The sequence below is a fragment of the Brienomyrus brachyistius genome, chromosome 6 (assembly GCF_023856365.1).
Source record: "Brienomyrus brachyistius isolate T26 chromosome 6, BBRACH_0.4, whole genome shotgun sequence".
Lineage (NCBI taxonomy): Eukaryota > Metazoa > Chordata > Actinopteri > Osteoglossiformes > Mormyridae > Brienomyrus > Brienomyrus brachyistius.
The window spans coordinates 14,586,994-14,611,062 of NC_064538.1; the positions used below are offsets into that span (position 1 = coordinate 14,586,994).

At 42.6% G+C, this 24,069-nt stretch overlaps 1 protein-coding gene across 3 annotated transcripts; it reads left to right on the plus strand.

Moving 5' to 3' along the window:
- Positions 1 to 606: 606 nt before the first annotated feature.
- On the plus strand, positions 607 to 24,067 carry rassf1 (Ras association domain family member 1). 3 transcript variants are annotated; one of them, XM_049017377.1, is made up of 7 exons: positions 607 to 1,374; positions 1,634 to 2,463; positions 11,449 to 11,573; positions 21,357 to 21,461; positions 21,557 to 21,845; positions 22,315 to 22,430; positions 22,706 to 24,067. In XM_049017377.1, the coding sequence occupies exons 2-7, from the start codon at positions 2,151 to 2,153 to the stop codon at positions 22,850 to 22,852; spliced, it is 1,095 nt and encodes a 364-aa protein (XP_048873334.1). In that variant the 5' UTR covers positions 607 to 1,374; positions 1,634 to 2,150; the 3' UTR covers positions 22,853 to 24,067. The 3 variants fall into 3 exon arrangements, with proteins under 3 accessions (XP_048873334.1, XP_048873335.1, XP_048873336.1); XM_049017378.1 differs by having other exon boundaries at positions 2,097 to 2,463; XM_049017379.1 differs by lacking the exons at positions 607 to 1,374; positions 1,634 to 2,463; positions 11,449 to 11,573 and adding an exon at positions 15,502 to 15,918.
- Positions 24,068 to 24,069: the final 2 nt, after the last annotated feature.

Genomic DNA, 24,069 nt, shown 5'->3' on the forward strand with positions numbered 1-24,069 from the left:
GAAATAAAATAAGGAAATCTTAAATATGACCATTTATATATATTGCAGTATTTCCTGCTGATTACTCGTTAATCTGGTCATTCTGTTACTTTTAAGAACACTTGGTTCACATACCAGAACCCAGATCGCCTTGTTTCTGAATTTCGACAGGTATTAGTAAAATCATTACTGAGAATGTGAGGTTTAGTCATCAGTAGGAAAGATTTTCCATTCTTTCCATTAAAAACAACAAATCGTCACTGCATTTAATAAAAATAAAATGTAAGCAAATATTTCAGTTTGACGTTTTCACCAGCACATGTCAGAAGACTATGCACTGTCCTTTGTAAAAAAAAAAAAAAACAAAGACATTTCCATCTGGTGTTTGTTTACTTATTTATATATTTCTTTTATCTTAGCTAACATGACAGGAAATTAAATCCAATGACGTCGCCCTTTGAAATCGCACCAAGTCTTAAAGTCTCAGTCATATAACAGTTAACCGATTTTTCTTTCGTCCCAATCTTGCCCACCCCCAAACATTTCTAAAGAAACTTGCCTCGGTGTTTAAGGAGGATCCTCACTGCAAAATAATTATATAATAATAATCATCTTTCAAGACGCTAAGCTCCGCTTTTGTATTTGAGCTACCAAAATACAGCATGCCGATTCGCTCATTTGCGCAATTAAACCAGCCTTTTTCCGTTCTGTCAATGGATGTTTATCTGAGTTCACACCTCCTTAACCACTCCTGTGGAAACTTCAGCAAAGACATCGGGGACAGCGCTACTGGGTTTGAGCTCTGCTGGACTTATAACTAAAACGCGTAACAAGATCACTGCGGGCAAGGACGAAATATGCTGCGAAAACACTATTACCCTAATTGAATAGTTGTTTTTGTAAATATTCGGTTTACCGGAGGACAGTGAAAATCCTATTTGCATCCAGCAACATGCCGGAGTTTTCCTAAAAGTCAGTCCGCACCACTAGACAGCAAAAAAAAGACAAAACATTTTCCCGAGCCTTCAGAACGAGCTAAACTTTCAATTTCACTATTTAAGAAAATGTTGAAGTGCAATTTAAGCTGCATTTGAGAAGCGAGCGACGTAGGGGCCAGACCAAGATTTGAAAAGCTGCATTGTGCTTCGCCGGCTGATGGATCTGCTATTGTAACATCGGCATTTGGCGAAAGGGCTGCAGCGGCTGCCCAGCGATTCGCGAGTCCGGCAGAGTCACCGGAGCGGACTGCTCGGCACCGCCGCCGCGTTCGCAGCCGATTCGCCTTTTCAGACTGTTAAAACGCGGTGCCGTGGAGCCGGCTGGCAGCCTCACGGATGGCAGCTTTTCGGGACGCAACGACTTCGTGCTTCGTGACCTACATTTACTTTTTCCAAGGTGCGTACTTTCCCCGCATATATGTTTCTTAGGTTAAGAAACTGTGTTTTGCATTAATGACGTTAAATATTGATTTCGTTCCGTTCTGTATGTTGTAAGCAAAGTATATATGATTTGTTAAATTATAAAATATTATTTTATAAAAACGTACTGACTTTCTTTGAGACATGATTTTAAAATGAAACAAAATGATTTAATCTACCAATATTCTATAATATGTCTCCATCCTTCTACATTATACTTGTCGTTGTTTTTGCAGTTGTATACAGACGTCTTTAAAGAGGAGATTGGTGTCCTGGTGACTGCTGAAATATTGAATTGAATGTTCATTGCGTAGCAGCAATGGTCGGATCCGCTTGTCCTAATGATCTGTCAGCTGCCGGCTTCTTTCCACGTGTCACTGGAAGCCCTACTCCGTCATACCTGAAAATTTTTTAAAAGTTACTGTAAAATGTATTAAATGAAACTGACTTAAAGGGAAGGCAAAAACATAGAAGTTTTCCTTTTGTCAGAGTTTCCAGATGTGTTTCAGACCACTGATAGCATATTTTTTGGAGCTTCTGCAGATTTTTTCTTCAGGTGAACCGTGATGCATTGACTGGTCTTTTAATGACTGTGGTCAGAAATTCAAGATGAAGAATTATGTTTTTAAATTAAGTGTTGACAGTTATTTTATAGTTGAATTACCAAATCATGCCCCCTGCAATTTTGACCCTTTACAGTGAGGTCCATACCAGTCCTGCACTGCCCTCACTCGTCTGAGTACCTGTGGTAGGATGTCTCGGGACGAGTTAATTGAGCTCAAAGAACTGTCTCTGAACGACCGGATTGAGCTGACCGACCCACATGAATCCCGTACATCCCGTCTGGAGCGAGTCAATGCTGTGCGTCTCAGTCCCGGGAAGGTTCCAGAACTGTTGAACCGGGTCCGCATCATCCGACTGCTGGGAGACAGCACCGACCCGCATCTCACCAACACGAGCGGAGAAGGCCATGACTTCCAGCCCTGCACCCACACCCAGCCTACGTGGTGTGACCTTTGCGGAGACTTCATCTGGGGCTTGTACAAACAGAGTTTGCGCTGCATCAGTGAGTAGCTCCAAGCCTAGGCACCAGTCTTTGTACATTTCTGCTCATCCACCCGGCTGGCTGTCTGTGTACATTCTCGTGGTCTTGTCATTTGTGTCATTTGTGGCCATGTGTGCCTCATGCAGTCCTACGTCTGGTGCCGTCTGCCTGCTGGGTACAGGGAAATCTTATGGCCTGCTAGCCTCTGTGTGGCTCACACGTGCAGTTGGGAAAAATAAGCTTCTTGTAATGCGGTTTAATTGAGACTCAGATGCATTCTGACGGAATGCACATAAGCTGTTAATATGGAGCTGTTTTTTACTGAAGAATGCTGTTTGCTCGTTCTTAGAATAATATACAGTCCCCTCAAATTTGTTTTTACCTTCTTAATATACAAGTAAAGGCAATCGGAGAATTAAAAACAAACCGCATGTCGGTTAGGTGCTGCTGTGTAGCTGTCTTAGTCTTAGTCTTAGTCTAATGCTCTGCTTAGGTCTCATCAGAGCAGGCCAAACACAACCAATACTTGACTGTGCTGCTTGTTGTATTGTTTTTCATCAATCTTTCAGCATTTTTCGGCATGTAAAGGTTAGATTTCTTTTATCCTTTTTCTTTTTGTCTTTGTACTCCCATTCTGAAAGACCTTTATGTAAAAAGACCCTATGATGCATGACATCAGGTCTGAATTACTGAAAGTTCCCTATTGCTTTCTTAGCAGAAAAAGTAGGCACTCTGAGGAAGTAAGAGAAAAGAATTCAACCCACAGAATTTCCCCAGATATATGGCTGTTTCACTTTTACTGTACAGCATTATAGTTTTATTAATGGTAAAATGTTCTGCATTTTTTCTGCTAGTCAGGCACATGCAGAAGAGGCTGTTGAGGGTACCTAAGAACCTGACCCTGACCCTTTTGTCCAAACTATAGTACCGCCCTTAAAGTCACCCAGTGCCTTTTCTGTTATTGAGCACCAGTGACCATCCACTTAGCAAGCCACAGTGCCCCCCACTCCCATAGCTCCAGTCCACAACTTTTATCGTTGAGCTTCTGTCCCTCAAAACATCTCTACCAGGCTTCTGTAAGGCTACGCTCAATCTTTAATCTCCCTTTAAAGAGGTAAGTGTCGAGGTGTGCAGATCTGATTCGTGGGCTCTTCTCAAGGTAATAGCATATCGTTTAGTGGTTTGGTGCTGATGGGAAGAGAGGTATGCCACCCATGTTCCACACAGGCTATTTGTACTGCTTAACTACTAATTATTTTCAGTTTCCTTACTACATTATTTCATTCATCCATTGTTTTATACCCCCAGTTCAGTCACAACAAGAAAATGAGAAAGTCTGGCCTTGTTACATTTATATAGCTCCTTGCGCAATCCCAATATCGCTTTGCATTATACATTATTCTCAGTCACCATACATATGTTATTCATGTATGAGCATCTGTTGGCTGCCTTAGCAAATGTTTCAGGACATACATCTGTGTTTAAGCTTATTTCTAGACTTTTGTATTATAAACTGTAGGACAGTCCAGCAGCATGCATATTGTCTTACAGATTTAATGAAACATCATCTATCCATCCTTTTCTATACCTATTTGTCCTATATAAGTAAAATAAATAGAGAACAGGATGCAGTTTTGTAAACAGGGAAGTTTGGACTTTAAGATAACATTTTTTTTACCTTCAAGTAGCTGTTGATACCAGCAAGCATCAAACCAGCTCGTTTTTAAAAATGGACATGCCTTTGCATCAGCTTCCTTGGTGGTTTTAGATGAGTTTTTTCAGGTGCTGTTTCCTTTAGCCGTGGAATGTTCACACAGATTTCCTTGAGGTCAGCTGGCTTTGGTTGGGTTTTATGTGCTGGTTCTTGATTGGCACTTCATGGCTAATCATGAATATTTGACCTCTACATATGAATCTGCAGTATAACATCAAAAAAGCAATGGTGTCATAAAAGAACTTGTATGAACAATTCTCTGCATAATAAGATCTTCTAAAAGACCTAAGTATTTTGGCTTAATTTGCAAACGATCACTTTTAACGGACATGGCATGTGTTCTCTTGCTTCAGTATGCTAACATGCCCTGACCTACCTTCACGTAGTGGATTATGTTGTTTGAAAAACTCCTTTGCTGAAAGCTCATTTTGTCAGACATCCCTGGCCTGACAAAGCTTCTGAGGGCATTGAGTTGCTGTCACTGACTGGCAGCTCTGGACGCACTGGTGCCTGCTGAATCAGGCCAGTTAATAAGAGAACCATAGGGTAGGAGAGCAATATGAAGATCTATTGACATGAAGCTCTGAGTCGATTTGAGAGCCCTTCCAGAGCATAGTGAAGCATTCTTTGTTCTTCACAGGAAACCAAAGGGCCCCTCCTGCACGAAAAGGACATGACACCATTTAAAAAGGGTCAGCTGAAGGACATGGGAAATGATAGATCTTTACAGGCCTTTACTTTCCATTTAGTTTTGGGGCAGCTTTATAAATACTGTTGCTACTTATTGACCCTTTAATGAGGAAGTCTAGTTTCAACGGCTTGATCAAGTGAGATGTTAATAGTCCATATCATCGGATTCTCCGTTGAATTTTTGTCATTTTAATCATTCACTTTTTAAGCAGAGTATATTTTATTAAAGCACTGTTATCAAAACTTTTGTTATTCTTTTCTGTCGTTTCACCAGCATGCGAAGCTGATCTATCTGCCACACATGTGATGTATATGTCTCCAAAAAAGGTGCTTTTCAGTCCTCATTTGTCTGTCCTTTCATGGTCTTTAAGCCATTCAGGCACAGTGACACGGCAACTCGTTAAAGGGCTTAATTATGAAGCTAAATCCGTAGAAGCTTCTTGTTTTGACTCCTACCCCCAGCCTCCATCTGTAAGGCCTCCATCTGTAAGGCCTCCATCTGTATGGCCTCCATCTGTAAGGCCTCCATCTGTAAGTCCTCCATCTGTATGGCCTCCATCTGTATGGCCTCCATCTGTAAGGCCTCCATCTGTAAGGCCTCCATCTGTAATCCCACATTTCAGCCTGCAGGCCTAGACAGCTACTGGCTTACAGGGTGACTACAGCACAGAACTAATACGCTCATAATATCTACTTTGTTGTAATGATGAATTTCCCCAGCTGGCAATTAAGCAAGGATGTGCTAATACAGGAAGTATTTCAAGCTCTCTCACCCCACATGCGCCAACTGCAATAATGCTTCTCAGAGGCTGAGGTGCAAGTGCAATGCGGGGGGTGTGCTCCTAATTCTCAGACGCCTAGGGTGTATATATTTAAATATCTGGTAAATATCAAAAGCCAGTCCCCAATTAACAGGCTTTCTTGACACCTACAAGCTGTACTCTAGCTTTATTTGTGGTAGTGACGCAATTTATTTAGAGTCATAGCGTGAATTCCCCTTTGGCAGCTCTGTCCACACCCATCGAGATTCTAAAATTGTCACAATGCTCACACAAGAGAAGTATTACTGGTTTTTGGCTTTAATATATGCTGCTTTATTAAGTGTTCGTGTCGGTACCTGTATTGTGTCTTTTAAGACATGCATGTGCTATACTTGGTTTTACAATGCAAGTAGGTCACAAGGAATGTAACATGTAAGGATGGGTGGGGGGACTTCAGTGTGGTGATGATGTTCATATTCACATTTACATGTGGTTACTTTGTAGTGTTCACAGGTGCAGCGTATAGAAAAAGTTGAACCTGACCTAAGCAGGAAGTATTGATGCATAATCCAGTGTTAATGTACAGACAGTGCATGGGGGGAGCAAAAACCTGGATCGTCTGGGGGTCCCGAAGCACCAGGTTGGGAAACAGTGTTCTATCCTACTTCCACCTGTTACAGCGTCTGCCTTGGCATGACAAATACAAAATAAAGCCGTGGTACTACAGCCCAAACCTGACTGATGCATGAAAAGTCCAGCCTGAATCTGCCGATGAGCTTGAAGCCCATCGACCCTGGTTGATCTTGTAGACCCACAATCTTATCTAGCCTTGATGAGAAATGCTGTGAGGGAAGACATCAAAGCCAAGTGGTATGTGTGTATATATAGAAATTAGGAGGGGGTGTGACACTGATCTCAGATAATATGCAAGGAAAGAGCCTCGTCATGTCACTCAATAGGTCCTGATAATCACGCAGGAATGATACAAGCTAGGTACAGTACCAGTGATTTACAGCTCAGCAAGAGCCCAGTAAAGGATGCCATCAAAACCTGGTAGCCAGTGCTGTCCTCCTGAGTTAGACCCAGGAAGACCAGAATGAGAGTGGGAGGCTATAGTAAGCAAGTTCAGTGAAATGGCCCATGTTAAGGTCTAACTGGTAAATATTAGGGACAGTCTGTAATTCTGGAAAGGCTGATTTGAAGGTTTTTTTTCCCTCCCTTCTTTAATATGGTATGAAAAAAACTTGCCCAATGTTGTTGTTGTGACAGGTTTTTGGACTTGCGCCATTTCGGCCATTGTGTCGCAAACACAATGGCGTTATGATGGAGTCGTCTGCCGCGGAATGACTGCACTGGACAGGAAGTCAGAGGTTGCAGATGCTTGGGGGGAGGGGGGGGGGGGGCACTGATAATGAAGAAGGAGGGAAGTTTGCTGTTAAATTTTGTGCAAAGGAAAACTTGACTCCAAAAGGGCGTCGTTATTCTCTATACTCTATCATTTTCATGTAGAATTATGACATTCTATTTTTGTATCACTCTGCGTTTTGATGTATTTTTGGTTAACCTGTCTGTCTACTTTAAATGCCTGAACTGTATGTTGCCCCAGGAAAAATTGCTGATGACTCATCCATATTTGTAAAGGCAGCTGGTTCTTATGTCATAGCTGTAGTGTCCTTCAGTGCGGATAGAGGAGAGTATTTTCTAAGTGTCTGGAATTGTGAAAGTGCTGTGAATGTCCCCAATGCAAAGGATCGCATTTCCTTTTCAGCCCTTCTAACAGGCCTTTCTCTGGCTTTTTGGATTGCTGGCTGGGACCCTACCCTAGAGGCAGTGAAAACTGTGCTTGTGCATTGACAGTTGGGTCTTTCTGTAGGGCTTTTGGGGGCTGGGTTTTGGGTTCTGCTAGTGGATGTCTTTTGGAAATCAGTGAGAGAGGTTGGCCCTGAATGAGATGGGATTTAGATCTCACAGCTCTAGCCTGAGGTAATCCTCTTGACCTATTGTTGCCAAGTGATGAGATAATGTATCCTTTATATTTTTAAAATGCATTATTGAGACAATGGGGGTGGGGTTTCACAGAGGAGAGTCAGTTTACCGTAATTGTTCTTGATCGTTTGTTCCACCTTATTCCCAGTGTTTGTATCTATTGGATTCTTCTCTCTCTGTTTTGGTCTTAACCTTGGACCAAACACTATGTCTAACCATATGCATTTCAGTGCAATGCTTTTTTTTTCTCTATTCAACTGAAACAGTATTTTTGTTCCATCCTACTCTCTCCTCCCCTGAAATGGGAATCTCCAAGTAAAATTCTGGTAAATTTCCAAATTCCTGTGCTTTGCGGTTCCCAGGCTTTCCAATAATTATATACAGACATGCACATAATGGCTGGTTTATTGTCATTGAGAAACTGAGTGTTAAATGTGTAGTTTTACAGTTTATACTCTCGTGTACTTCCCATTGATCCCAGCATAATTCCAGTCTTTGATTTCATTTCCTGTTATGTTTTGCTTTTCTCAGAAATGTAACTAAAAACAGAACACTGCTCGTGTTAATATATGTTTATATTTTATTTAACCAAATAATTAAAGATTAACGTTTACTTCTCAGTGTTTGATGTACTAGAGGTGTAGATACCATTTTATATTCCTTTTTTCACTTAATAGATATATGTTTTGTATTATTTTCTGTTAAATAATAATTACTATTATTATTATTATTATATTGTTTGTATGGGCTATAACTTCTAACTGCTGTTGTAATGCTGGGTCACACTGTGCCCGGGGCCCGTTTGAAGCAACACTAGATACAAAGGTTCATTCTAGATGAGATGCCAGTCCATGACGGAGCACATGCACACAGATTATGGGCTGCAAGTTAGGGACACTCAATTGCCTAAATGTTTGTCTTTGGCTATGAGAGAAAACTAAAGCACCAAGATAATACCCACTAAACAGAGGGAGAACATGGAAACTCCACACACACACACACACGCCCATACACACTCACCCTGCAGCGGGGGGATAGGAGCCCCTAATCCCTGCAACAAGCCTGAGCTGACACTACAGCCGAGCCTATTGTGTATATTCTCTAGGAACTTTGTCATACTTGTTCAAATTTTGCTTAGCCACAAGAGGGCAGTGTGCTCCAAGAATGGTCAACTCCACTCTTTAAACTCTTTTATCTTTCAATCTTTTAGAGCCTTGTTTGGGTCTTAGGAAACATTGAATGCACAATAAGTCGTAAGGAACAATCTATACAGGCGGTTCTTTGAAATGTTTAACTGTATTCTGAGCTTGTGAAGTTCCCAAACAGGACGGCCTGCGGGTTCAGTCTCTAACACTGCTACCTTAGAACCCCATGATGTTCGTTTAAATCTCTGCTCTAAATGTGACGTTGGAATGTTCTCGCCATGATGTGAGGGTTATAAAACCTGTCCCTAATGTACAAATACACAGTGCATTGGATACCATTTCCCTTGGGCCCCCCATGGTCAGTCAGGTCAGGTTGGGGAGCATGCGCTGATGCAGCGCGTTGTCGCACCCACCACACAGGCAATACTCTTTGGGATCCTGGCTGGCGACCCCCCCAGGCAGACACATGGTCCAGTCCCACATTCCAGAAATGGCCTTCCACCTGCCGCAGTCAGGTGTTACGTGGGCGTCCCCTCGGCCTGGTCCAGCTGCTTGGGTCTTCAGCAATGAGGATCCTGTGAGCCGGATCACCCTCAGGGAAATGCGCCACATGGCCGTAGTGCCGTAACTGACGCTCCCTCACAATGCAGGTCGTGTGCCTCATTCGGGACTCCTCCAGCAACATAAAGTCCAACCAGCGTTATCAGCAAGGACTCTCCGAAGAGACACAGTACCAAAGGAGTCCAGTCTTCGTCTCAGATCACTGGAAAGTGTCCATGTCTCACAGCCATACAGAAAGACAGGGAGTACCAGGAAGCTCCTCTTGCAAACATATCAGGAACACCACACACCCCTTTGCCGTCACCTCATAACCCCCCATGCTCTCCTAATCCGTCTGCTGACTTATACACAGCCCCAGCTCTGTGTGATCTCTTTGCGTGTTTTTGTGGGTTTCCGTCTGTCATCCAGAAGCATGTAACTGAAATAGTGTCTTTCGTATAGCCTGTGTACTCTGAGGAGAGCCGGAGTGCCCTGTGCTGCCTGAGACAGACAGCAGGCTCTCTGACGCTGTTATGGATTAGTACTTATCACAGAATCTTACCAATTCCATGGGGAAACTTGAAATTTGAAATTCACACAGTCAGCGTCTTCCTATAAAACACTGTTTGTAGCAGACTTCCAATGTGAAGAAGAATCTTTTACAAAATGTAATAGTTGACTATTAGTGAAAAGGATCATTCAGAAACTGATATTCACTAGACTAGACATAAATTTCACTGATACCTCATATCAGAAGCTACATTTGATGTAGAGTGAAGGGGACCCATTTCAGGAAAACTGGAAACTTGAGTGGAGAATGGGGGGGGGCGGGGCAGCGAGTCTAATTAGCCCCCTCCCCAGTTACATGTGGCCCTGTATACTACTTCCTCTGCTTCCCTCCACATGGCTTTCAGCTGCCGGCCATGTGTGGTGGACCCTGGCTGATGTAATCCCCAAGCAATGCGAGAGCCGTGTGTCAGCGCCGAAACGGTCACCATCCCCTCCGGACCACCCTCCTGCCCAGGAAATGGTTAAAAGCACGTCCGCTTCCCCGCAGAGAATCCTGCAGATTGCCGTCTTGGATGAAATGATTATACTTGACTGTTACATTAGCCTGTTTTTAAACCGTCTTAACTGTTATGATTGTCACATCACTCTTACTCAGTACTGCTGCTTTCTCATAAAGCTGCATTTAAAAACTGCTCCTAATGTATCTGACACCGGTGTGATGATGGAAACGTTTGGCATATTACTGCTATTCAATTGCCCCTGGGAGGCAAGGATCCTTCTCGGCTCTTCCTTACATCCGGTTTCCTCTTCCTGTGTTTCGCTGCCAATTGTTTGAGATTAGGCAGCTGTAAATGTCGCTGTCAGCCATGTAAATTCACCAGGTGGAGATTTCCTCTTCTCAGACCTCTTCTACAGTGTTTTATGTAGTAGATTGTCATATTGAAAGCCGTTTCCCTTAGCTTAGTTTGAAAAAGACACAAACACAGTGTACCCAGGTACAATAACAGCGGATGATATGGCCCGGATTAGAAATTCACTCTGATCGCCCGATCAAACCACTTCCCTTTTCACAGTTATGATTTGTATGGGATGAATCATCCTACGAGCACTAAAAGTACAGTGATAGAAGCATAGCATGACCAGATAATCCATGTCAGGGACCCTTTGAGATACTTTTAGTTTTGCAAACTACTCTACAACTGAAAGGCTCCTGTGTTCTAAACAGCTCAGTTCCTCTTGTGTTTTGACTGGTTTGTTTCCTTGATCGAAAGACTAATTCAGCTGTTTCACATTAACATTAGTAACAAGTACTTGATTATGGGAGACTGCCCAATCAACACATAGCAAGAACTCAGTGTTAAAGTAAAATCCGGGTCCTTTTCAATGAAATGGTTGAAATGGTAGTTTGTAAGTCCTGTCCTAGCTCAGGGTCCTCCCTGACATAGATAATCTGATCACGCTATGGTAGCAACACTAAGGAAATTTGGTTTTATTCCTATATTTTGCTGTGTAGGTTATACTACTCCACACCCTCTTTGTGTAGCAGTACACAGGCAATATAATCTAATGGATATTTCATGCACAGCTGGTGCATTGCATAGCAAAACGGTGAAATGCGGAAAGAGGAGATCTTGATTTGCCTTTCTCTTCTCCATTCTAGACTGCAGATTCACCTGTCACTACCGCTGCCGAGGACTTATCCAGTTAGACTGCAATTCACATCGTGGCTTCATTTCCAACCAGCTGGACATCACAGAGGATGTCATAGAGACCGATACCGATGTGGTAAGGGCAAATGGGTTTGTATTGTCAGGCTCTAATGAGCTGCACCACAAAAGTCTGCCTTTCCATTATGATCAGGAACGTAACAAAGCATGAAGGTTTTGCCCCCCCTCTAATCCAGGAACCAGCCTCAACTAGGCCAGTCAGGGGCTGTGAAGCCTTAGATCAGTCTTTCCCAGGCTGGTCCTCGGGGACCCCCAGCTCGCCCACGTTTCTGCTCCCTCCCAGCTCTCTGCCAGACAGTCCACATTTTTGCTCCTAGTGTTTTCTTGTTTTTTCTCTCAAACTGTCAATAGAGTTTTTTAGTTACAAAACATCCAACTAGGAAAAAGAAGTGCTAAAATCAAGCCAATACTGAATAATATTTATACTTATACTGCGCTGAATAATGCTTATAGACTTTTTATATTATTCAGTACTGAATAATATTTATAATACTGAATATATAGCATATTCTATAATATATTGTGCTGAATACGACTTATTCTAACATCTCTGTAGCACTGTTTCTGTTTTTTTGTACTTTTATTTGAAAGTGAAGCCAAAAGAAATTCTGAATTAACTTCCTGTGTGATTTTTTTTTCATTTGCAGCATGCTTTCTCAGCAGTTTTTTTTTTTTTTTAATTCTAACTAGTCAATCTAGCCAAAATACTTGGTTACAGAAGAAGCTGAATTAAAGCCTTAGAACCCCCTTCACTTATAATGAACTTTTAGGGATTTTCATTAGTACACATTGTCATTATTTCCCCCAGGATATGCAAATCAGATGGCCATTTGTCTTCCGATACTTAAAGCAACACGTCCATCCTGTGCATTTTCATATGAAAAGAGGCAGTTTTCACATCATCTACTATACGAACTCAGTGGTCATACTCCGTAATTTTGGTGAATCTGTGGCCTAGACACTGGGCATTTACACGCAGTTTCCTGTAAACAGGACACGTCTATGTGTGCGAGGCATACACACACACACACACAGCGTCCACCCAAACCTCTCCTCCCCCATCCATTGTTCATGAGCTCCTATGATCAACCTCTCGCCTTAACAAGGCTGAGTGTTTGTGTGTGTGTCTGTTGGTGGGGGGGGGGTTTATCTGGTAGGGAGCTGGGGTTTATCACTTGCTGTCCATATAAGGATATGTTTCTTTTTTCTCTCTTTTTCTCCAGCACTATCACTTTTGGGCATTCATTGACATATTAATGTCCAAACCTACAGAATATGCAGCCTACACACAAAATGCAAGGCTAGACACATTGTCTAATAGACACTGATGTGGGTTTGGGTTTGCAGGATCCTGCCAGTGGTGCTACTGCTTGAAAGGAAGCCTTACTCACAGCCTGTAGCCTGATGAAAGCTCTGATTTATAGGCCTGCAATAAATGCCACGTTCCCAATCTTCAGATTAATGTAGTGGCAGCTGGGTGGTGAGCAGTAACTTCCCAGGGCTCCTCAACCCATCTGCGCAAGAATTGTGGAGCTTTGAAATAGAACATGTGGACAAAACTGTTATGATTTTAGATATGGATCTTTCCAAGTTTTTGTAAAATGTGGACTGTCTGGCTGGGCGCTAAGAGGGAGCAAAAAGGTGAAATCGTCTGGTAGGGAGCTAGGAAGGAGCAAAAAGGTGAAATCGTCTGGTAGGGAGCTAGGAGGGAGCAAAAAGGTGAAATCGTCTGGTAGGGAGCTAGGAGGGAGAAAAAAGGTGAAATCATCTGGCTGGGAGCTAGGAGGGAGCAAAAAGGTGGACTATCTGGCAGGGAACTGGGAGGGTGCAGAAATGTGAAATCATCTGGTAGGGAGCTAGGAGGGAGCAAAAAGGTGAAATCGTCTGGTAGGGAGCTAGGAGGGAGAAAAAAGGTGAAATCGTCTGGCTGGGAGCTAGGAGGGAGCAAAAAGGTGGACCATCTGGCAGGGAACTGGGAGGGTGCAGAAATGTGAAATCATCTGGTAGGGAGCTAGGAGGTAGCAAAAACGTGGACCGGAGGAGTATAAATTTAGCAGTGACTTCCAATTAAATGCAAAGGGAGGCCTTTATGGGTGACTGCATGATTCATTTCACACTTCGTATGTGGCCCCTATGAGTAAATATAGTATATTAATACATACTGTACATATTTGTTTGAGGAGAAAGTATAAAATGCCCCCCTCTGTGAAACTAGCTGCTTTGCACCTCTTGGCTCAGTCTTTGCCTGCTGCCCTATTTAGAACATAGCATCTGTGCAGACCCGATCGCTTATCCCCAGATGACTGGCCATGGCGCCACTCTGACCCCCCTCCCCCTCGCCTCCACCACCCCACCCCACCCCTCCAACTTGTCTTCATGCTATCACTCTTCTGCCCTCCAGAGCAGGGCCATTAGTACCCTTTAATTTCATCTGCGATCATTCATTATTTACTATCATCCATTTCTGTCTCTTTGGGAGACAGCTTCCAAGAAATTCTGACTTGTAAACCTTATACTGGGTATATATAGGATGTAGATGTACTCAGTACTGGTTTGTCAGTTTCTCAATCATTAGTGTAATAGAGGCTGTCCACACACTTTGCTGTAGTTGCAGTGGGGATGGTTGGACCAGTGACCCCTGGATAGTCTCCTGGGACGAGTGGGACTTGGGGAGTCATGTGTCCATATGTGCCATCTGCACAAGCCTAGATTTTATTACCTGCCTATTTATCCTATACAATAGACCCATTTCCACGACTATGTGCAAAATTGGGGATAGAGGGTTAGATTGAATGAGAATGCAGAGCTGAATGAGATGTGAATAAAGCCATGTTGGCCTGATTAGTGCACGAGAGCCAGACTAGTGCTCCTAATAGTAGCAAAAATAATTCAGTGAGTTCAAACAGTGACTTAACATCAATCCCTGAACAGCACAGGTGATTCTTATAATGCAATACTAAGAAACCTACCTTACTTAAAAAATGTTTTATCGAAGGATTACTACTGTATGATGTTACATGCATAGCACATGAACATATATATATATATATATATATATATATATATATATATATATATATATATACATACTACATAACTGATTTACTTCCATTTTGTTTAATCTTTAATGTGAATTACCAGTCAAAACCATGGTATCTGTCTAAATTTAAACTAAAAGCTGCCAGTAAGGCTTTTGTTGAGACCACAGTGGCAATCATATGCGTGTAATGATGAGTAGAATAGATACTAGATACTACCACTTAAACCAAGTGCCCCTGCGCGTAGATTTGGGTCGTATTAGGTGACAAAATTAGCTGAGCGGGGTTCCGTTTGGTGAAATTTATGAGAATTATGTTGGAGGCTGTCCCCAATTTGTAAAAAGTGTATAGGAATTTTTGGTTTTTGAAAGTTATGAGTTGTGCCTCAAGCACTCAGTGTTGATATGATTAATCTCTGGGTCACAGGAATCAAACCCCAACAATTCAGTAGTTTTGAATACATTTGTTGTCTAAATATTCTAAAATGTATGTTACCTAAGTGATGAAGCCTTGAAGTTACGTAAGGACAGCTGGTTGAATATTGAATGAGGATGCAGGCATCTAAATAAATATGAACATTTTGTATAAACTTTGTTTAACATCTACCATAAAATTTTTGATTTTTTTCAATCTTCAATCTGGATTTTTGAATCTGGAATAACGGGCATTTTGGAATAACGGGTCCGTGGGTATGTGGACCTGCAGAATTTATATTTATCCTGAGGGGCCGCAATACCCAGGGGCGAGTTTTAATCCCGGCAACTATGGAGTTAAAAGCCGTTTTTCCCATACAGGCCGAGCAGGAAAGGGGAGGGGTATGCCGTCAGCGGGGAGTAGGAATTCCCTCCCGCAGCCAATCGGGGAGTGGCGTTGCCGGCCTGTGTATTTTTTAATCTTAACGGCCGGGGGAGGGGTGGGGCGCCGGGGCGGGGCGCCGGGGAGGGCGAAGGCCGGATAGGCTGCGTCGGCTGCGGCCGCTTCCTTTAGTTTGCTGCAACGTGGGAAAAGAGACAGCGGGGCTTAAGGTTACACGTCAGCTATTTTTGTACAGACAGCTGTTTTACTGTAGGTTGTGAGTTTACAGGTTCACTACAGACTTCCTTATCCAATATTTACATATCGTTAAGTGTGAAATAAGTTTCAAAAGTTCTTTTTAAATTATTTTACGGCGAGGTATTAAAGTTAGGTTTAGTGAGAGTAGTCGTGAGGATGAGAGACGGCGGCGAGGAACAAACGCCTTCCTTCGAGATGACGTGGGGCAGCACGACCAGCAGCGGCTACTGTAGCCAGGAGGACTCGGACTGCGAGTTCGAGCAGTACTTCACGGCGCGGACCTCCTTCATCCGCAAACCCAGGAAGGAGAGGGTGAGGCTGGCCCGCCCGACGACGCTAACCGGGGCCGAGGGCCGCTCTTTAGTGGGGCTCGTGTGTCGGCTGTTTAACCAGATACGTTAAATAAAACTAAACACAACTGTTATTAAAAGAACAGTTAATGGAGAATAAACTGTATTCACCAGTATCACATGTCAGTATCACATCGAGGTATGATTTTTTTTCACGACTCCTCGCCTTTAGTGCCTTTACTATTTTTTACTCTTGCCCATTCAGCATAATTTATTTAACATGAAGGACGCTGTTCAGCTACATAGAAAGTACAGTCTAATTAGCTTTTGACCGACGTTTTAATACAATATACAGGGCGATGGCTTTGCAATGGGGATGAATTACTCTGGAAATGAAAACCTTCCTTTTATAGTACATTCACTCCCTTATTTCGCATAGCCCTTGCCAAGCAAATGTCATGTTTTATGTTTCGTTTCGATTATATTTAATAGCCTGGTTTATTTTTATTATCGCCTGCCCGGAACCACTGAGTAGTGAAGTGTAATTGTACTGCCTTGTTGTAATGTTTTCCAGTTTATATGTTTTATTTTCTACAAAGTGTTTGGAAATAATGACCTTGACTTGAGGTTTGCGCAGGACCTACTCATGAATATCCACGGTATTCATTTTTCCTACTCCGGCCCTCTGCTTTTCATGTTGCGAGTGTACTGGGCTTTGATTGCTGGCATCACTTAATCAGTTTCTTTGGCCTGATTAAACATTTGAGGGTGTGTGGCTGCCTCAGAGTATTTGCCCATGACATGAGCCCCACTGCCACACCATTGTCTGGCTAAACCCCAATAGGCCGAGGGTTTCTTAATGGTGAGAGGCTGATTGTCATGTCCTGCACTTGAGTATCCATATCTCTTATTGCTTTCTGGGAACAGGCATGTGTGACACTTTCGTCCACATTTTTTGCAGGAAAAGTTGTTGCATCTTGTTAGAGAAATTCTGAGTGCCTTCAGATAAAGAATGAATATGAAAGTGGAAGTAGCACCAGTATTAAACAGTAAGACAGCCAAGTCCTCCTAGATGTCAAAAACAGACCAAGCTTGGCACAGTGAGTTTTAAGGGAAAACCCTAGACATTCTGTGTCATGTGGTGGAAGCCTTTCAGTTTAGAAGTATACATTTAAGTACTATGTTTCACTGGCTGAAATAGTTCAGAGGGATCTCTGAATAATCTGCAAGTCTAAGAAAAAGAAGACTGACTCTGCTGCCCTTAAAATCATCGGTCTGCCCTCAGGCACAGCTTAGCTGGTTAATGGGCCCTTCTGTTTCCTGCTGTCCTTTTCCTTTAGGAAGCTGATCATTCCTTTTCTTGGCATGTGACTATGCTTTGTGTCCCAAGTGGAAGAGAGACGTATCAATGTTGTTTCATGTGAAATGTTTAAAGCAGAACATCTCTTTTTCTGGGACTATTTTAAAATGATAAAAGGTATCATTTCGAAGGCGTATTTGAAAGCGATGCCTGTTGTATTCAAGTCTGAAGTTTAAAGTAGCGTTGGTGTGTGTGTTATTCACACTGAATTTACAGCTGATTTTTCTGCTCATACTGAACAGCTTTTGTCTCTACTTGCCTACGTTTTTCCCACCTACAGCAGTCAGTGGCCTTAAAGTCCCTCATGCATTGCAAATGACCTGCTTATCAAAGATGCCCAGGCTGGCCTACCAGCACATTCCAGCATTTTAGAATGTTCTAGAGCCCCCTTGCCTGGAATGTCTTCCCACCTACATTCATGCCATCTCTCCGGTCATTTTCAGTGGTGACTGACGATTTTGTTGGTTCTTTTATTTATTTATTTTGCCGCCTTTCCATTGTGTAGTTGTTCTGGGATCGCAGTGTTTCACAATTCTGGGGTTACGTTTTCCACCAGTTTTTGATATGGAACTTTACAATGTCATATTTGATTTGTGTCCTTTTGGTAGTCAGTTTAGATTTTGCAACTAAAATAGTTATTCATAAACATTCTGATATTTTAAAATTTTGGGGTTTTATGGATGTGAACACAGCCTTTAGTAGGTTGTGATATTTATGCTCAATTTTGCAGGATTACATGACTAATTGTTTTACTTTGCTGGCAGTATGCTTGTTGGATACCATGTATTTGTCAAAAAGGAGATTATGTGCTGTGTGGAAGAGGTGTTTAAATGAAAAACAGGGTTTCTGTGTCTAGACGACAGGAGAGTTTCGGTCATCTCTATCTCAGACGAGATGAAATCACCTGATTGTTCCTCTTTGAGAGGATGCATTTGAATCTCTTCTCCAACCTTCCCAGGAAGAGCAGTCCTTCCTCTGGTTCCTGCTGTGCAGGGCTGGAGTTCAGAAGGTCGGGGACTGGCTAGTGGGAAGGAAATGCAGTTCCACCCTGTTGGACAGAACTCCCTTGCAAGGGTGTGGAGAGAAAGCACGTATATTCCTGACCTCTGCTCACCTGGATGTCCGTAGGTTGGTGGAGGGGGACGCTGTGCTCGGTGAGGCCTGACACCATTTTGCTGAGCCACCATTCAGAGCTTTTGTGAGATGAAGGGGGAAAAGCAATGCATTTGTATTGTGATGTGCCCAAATAGTTTTTATATCCGTAGTTCATTTTGTTGCCACTGGTAAAGCAAAGATCATTTTGTACTACTACATTGTACATGTGCTGTAATGTGAGGTAATATTTAATGAACCTGATTAAAGGTCGTGGAAAGTACTATTCACCAACATTACATATTACTAGTGATGATATTTTTTGTCAGGAATGTCATGCATTCTGACTAGTCATATAATAAGGATTTATCCTGGTGGACACTCAAACTGTAGCCAGAGTGTTTCTTTAAGACCGCGTGTTGTGTGTCACTGATGACAGGGGCTCCCACGCGCACAGTGCCGGTAAAACACTGGAAAGCATTGTGACTGCTTTTGGTGAGACACCATATGAGTAGCTATTTTTACATGAACACAGAGCTTTGGAATGCAGACCAAGGAAACCACAAACCCAGCCTAGAGTGCAAGGCTTTCCACTCGGCGCCACCTCCTTGGTGGTGGGGAGATGGAACGAGGAACTCCATTGGGTACCGATGATGTCATGATGACTTCCTGTTGGGCAGTGCTTGACGGTGTCAAGTCTGATGCAATAGGGGTGCATAACAGTTGTGACAATCCAATGGAGGCTGAGGATTGAACTGTAAGCAAGCAGCACTAGATCTTATCACCATGCAGTAAATTGTTTGTGGAAATTCCTGTACAAAAGCCACAGGCAGTAGTGAAACAAGTTCCCATAATTTGTCTCAAAATGGCTGCCCAACAATACACCAGTTTTAATTAACCAGAGAACTGACTTGTGCGCTTAAAAGCTGTGTTTTGTTTGTTCATTTTTTCGATGGCTCCCTAGATGAGTTGCTACTGGTTGTTGGGAGATTTGTCTTGTGAACCCATCAGCTGCTCCAAGGTGCACAGGCTGTGGCCACTTCTTAGTAACTGACAACATCTAGTTGCAGTGGTGTATAGTCATTTATACTGCCTGGGCCATTGCCCACAGTACTTCTGTTCTTGGCTTTGTTCCCTTCATTGAAGCCCTGCTTCACAGAGCTTGACACCAGTTGGTACTTTACTGTGATCAAATGGCTTAATGACATTTTATGCTGATGGCTTTGCTTTCGCAGTCACCCTCATGGCCCCCATAGGAAAATTCCGTTCACATGAACGGCAAAGCAGCACATTTATGATGACGTCAGGATGTCATGCGGAGTAAATCAGATGTGCTGAAATGTTCTGCATTGCCTTTAAGTGCAGATAAATTCATTACACCGCATTAACATGAGAAAGCTGTTTAACTGTCCGTTAATGTATGAGCCCTACTTACTCTAATGGTAATGGCTTGGTTTTCCGGCTTTATTGGGAGAGCAGCAGTTTGTAACCTGTGCTCAAGTTCAATGCTGCAGATAGGCCAAGCGCTTGATAATTGCCCTACTGACTGTAGTGTGTACTGGGTAAGTGAATTGGAAAATGCAGCATGTGACAAAGAATGACCAAAACACTAGGCGCATTGTCTGTTCCTTCAGTCCACTTTACTGTGCCCTTATTGCATGGGTATAAAACATCCTCCCTCTTTAACTGTTAATGTAACAGATATTATAAAATCTAACTAAAATACTGTATTATAGGTAATTAAATGTATAGACAGTCATTTTCTATTGTTCATGGTATACTCAAAGGCAGGGACAACACATTTTGATGGATTCTTCATCAATTTTACTAGTGCGCCAGCTAGATTAACTGACTATTCAGTAGAAAAATCATTCTAGATTAATGTTCTACACCCATAAGTCTGCAGCCAGTTGAACTACTTCAGCTGCGAAACACAAACTGCTGCTTCACACGAATGGAGCTGTTTCGAGATTGTAAAACCTCTAATATTTATACTTCCATAACTGCATGAAGCTTTATATACAGAATTTTCCCTCTTTGTTGAAACTTGGAGTTTTGTGTATCTCTGGCACTGTTACTTCTCTGGTCCACATGCACATTACTTTGTGATGGATAGCTGGTGCTCTGTGTCAGGGGGCTGTACAGTGGCACTGGCTGGATGTGTGTGCTGGTTACTCTAGAACTCCCAGTCACATTGGGCTCCCAGTCCCAGTCACCCATACGGCAGGGGTTGTAATCCCATGAGGCAGTGACACCAACATTTGCCATGTAAACTTCTGGCTGGATTAACCATTCATCCATCCATCCATTTTCCAAATCGCTTATTCTTCTGGGTCGCAGGAGGTCTGGAGCCTATCCCAGAAGCAACGGGCACGAGGCAGGGAACAACCCAGGGTGGGAGGCCAGCCCATCGCAGGGCACATTCACACACCATTCACTCACACATGCACACCTACGGGCAATTTAGCAAGTCCGATTAGCCTCAGCATATCTTTTGACTGTTGGGGGAAACCGGATTGAATTGACTGGATTAAATTAGAACTATTTTCCTCTTGTGACTGCATCCTGAGCCCTCATTACAGCATTTGGGTTATTTTTTATTTTATTTTCCACCCTCTTGGATCAGGGCCATGGGCACTTTTTTGGTTCTGCTCTGCCATAGAGGCCATAATTTAACAAGTATATATTGAACAGTTTGCATTACTAATTGTAAGATATAGATTGTTAGTTTAGTACGTCAGGTCATCCCATTTACAAAAATTATTAGTCAGATTCTCTCAATCTTTACTTGCCATCTTCTGGCTAGTTTCACACAAATACTAATGCGAGTAAAATTAGCATAGAGTTGCTGCTAACATTGTGTTGAAGCGGAGTTCTAATGTAATCTGGTTTTTGAAAGTCTTTGCTGACATCTAGTGGCGGTAAAAAAAAACAGCACATTTATCTTGCGTTTTTTGTTCACTTTTTACCTTGAATTATGAATTTTAAATGGGTTTTGTTGTCTGCAGGATGAACAGGTTGAGTGGGGAAAGCAGGAGCTGTCTGTCAGCGAGACTGAGCAGAAGGTGAAGGAGTATAATGCTCAGATCAACAGTAACCTCTTCATGGCACTGGTGAGGACTTGTACACGTTTGATGTTCTGTAAAGCTCCACTGAACAAGCTTCCAATGTTTATACTTTGAGTGCAATAAGACAGTCCTCTTTACAGAACAAAGATGGCTCCTACACTGGCTTCATCAAGGTCCACTTCAAACTGGTCCGGCCAGTGTCCGTTCCCCCGCCCCGAAAGATGACTGCATCACAGGATGGGGGTCGTCGAGGCACGGGTGTGAAGCGGCGCACCTCCTTCTACCTCCCCAAGGACACGGCCAAGCACTTGCACATCAGCTCACGCACCCGTGCCCGAGAGGTGATCGAAGCACTGCTGAACAAGTTCACCGTGGTGGACAACCCCCGCAAATTCGCCTTATTCGAACGCAGTGAGCGCCATGACCAGGGTGAGACCCAGTCACAGCTGTGCCCTTCTGTAGCCAGTCCATCATGCACGCACAACAATACCTGTGTGTTATTATTATTATTATTATTATTATTATTATTATTATTATTATTATTATTATTATTATTATTATTATTATTATTATTATTATTCCCTTGATTCAACTGGAAGATCCCACTGATCAATTCCAGTGTATCTGCTAGGTACAGCTTTTGGGGAGGGGGGCAGACCTGTTCTATGGGAAAGAACCTCAAATGACTTCTGTTATGATCTGGCACTATATAGAAAATAAAATTAACTTGACCTTCAAGGGGGGATGGGATGCCCCCCTAAAATAATGGTAGGGGAAGCACTGAATTTTAAGAGAAGATAATTGTTGTGTGAAGTGTAACATTTTAAACTACCTATCCAAGTTGTGTTAGTATGGAAAGTTGAGGTTACTGACGTCTGTCTGACCCACCCCCTCACAGTGTACTTGCGGAAGCTGGCAGATGACGAGCACCCCCTTCAGCTGCGGCTGTGTGCAGGACCCAGTGAAAAGGTCCTCAGCTTGGTGCTGAAGGAAAATGAAACGGGGGAGGTCAACGTGAGTATTTGGCTTTTTAGTTATCAAATCCACTTCCAAGCAGAGACCAGAAACTGGTTTTAAGAAACAAAGATTTTAATATTTAGAAAGACTGAGCAGAATAATAATAGCATAAAATTTTTTTGTTTTAATCACTGATTGACAGGAACTGTTCTCAAGTTATGAGCTGGATTTCTCAGTCCAAACATTAATTCATGTTGTTTTTTAATCTTGAAAATGTACATATTTAGAATATACCAAATACATTACCATTTTCTTGCTTTATTTGTTTGCAGTGGGATGCCTTCTCCATGCCGGAGCTGCACAATTTCTTGCGTATCTTACAGCGTGAGGAGGAAGAGCATGTCAAGCAGATCGTGCAGCGCTATGCTCATGCACGAGACAAGATGCTGGAGGCGCTGGCCAGCAGCACTCCAGGCTGAGATTAGGGTTCTGTGGCATGTAGTTCTGACCTGTAGCCTTATAGGGCTACTTGTCGCCCACTGAATCCAAAGATCCGCCTGAAAGTGTTTGAGGACAAGATGCAAAGCTGTTGTGCTGGTGGTCCTCTGAGCGAGCGAGAGTGAGAAAGTGCAGCGCAAACCTTGAAGTGCCTTCGACCTGGAGAGATTGAGTTATGCTTGTGTGGAGAAACGAGAGAGAGAGCGAGAGAGAGCGCGCAAATAATCACAGAACAGCCATGTCCAGTTGTGCATGCCTTGCTAGACTTACTCAGAAATGTATTCACACTTCCAACTGTACATGTGGTGCTGAAGGCACCTGTGTCTGCATAAAGGGGACACAACTGTTGTAAGTTCTGGAGGTTTGTTGCTGCTGTTCATACGTTGGCTGTTCTTGTCATCCCCTGTTCTTCCACTTCCCCTATGAGTCACTGAATGGAAATTACACTTGTTTTGAATGGTGAGGATAGCCTGATTGAATCCTGCTGATGGTGATTGACAGAATGATTGTGAACTTTTAAACCAGTGTGTGGCCAGCCGGCATTTCAACGATTATTCGAAATCTAAGCAACATCATAGATCAAGGTTCAATCACTGTTAAATTTTTTGAAAACTGCCTCAGCGTTGATATTGTGATAATAAAATGCTAATAAAATGATAATGTTGATCATAATTTAAAAGGGAGAATTTTTTTTGTATGTTGAAGACCTTTGTTGATTCAACGTACAGGTCTCGTTAAAATTTGTGTTCCATTTTGTAAAACCATTAGCATTAAACATATCAACGTTGGAAGTTGATCAGATTCCGGCTGGGTGGTCTGGAACCACTGGGGTAATCAGAGATTAGGTTTTTATATACACCTTGGACATTACCAGACTGATAACTAGTGCTCTTTACTGCCATGTGGGGGAAGAAGGCTGTTTTGCCCTTTTTAAAATGAAAGGGTGGAACAGTTAAGTGGTAAATTTTAATACAGTGTCCTTCCTATTATATGTGTATTTTTTGTCATCTTTAGTCAACTACGAGCATTTGTGTGTGTGTGTGTCTGCCCTCCCCAATAAATATGACAGTACCTTTTCTGTTTACCATCTTGTATTTCGCCTTGTATTGTCAGCTGTTATTCCTTGGGGAAGGTTCTTCTCAGTTCAAAAACAGTTTCAAATTTGAAAATGCAAAATAAATGATTCCCTCGTCGAAGA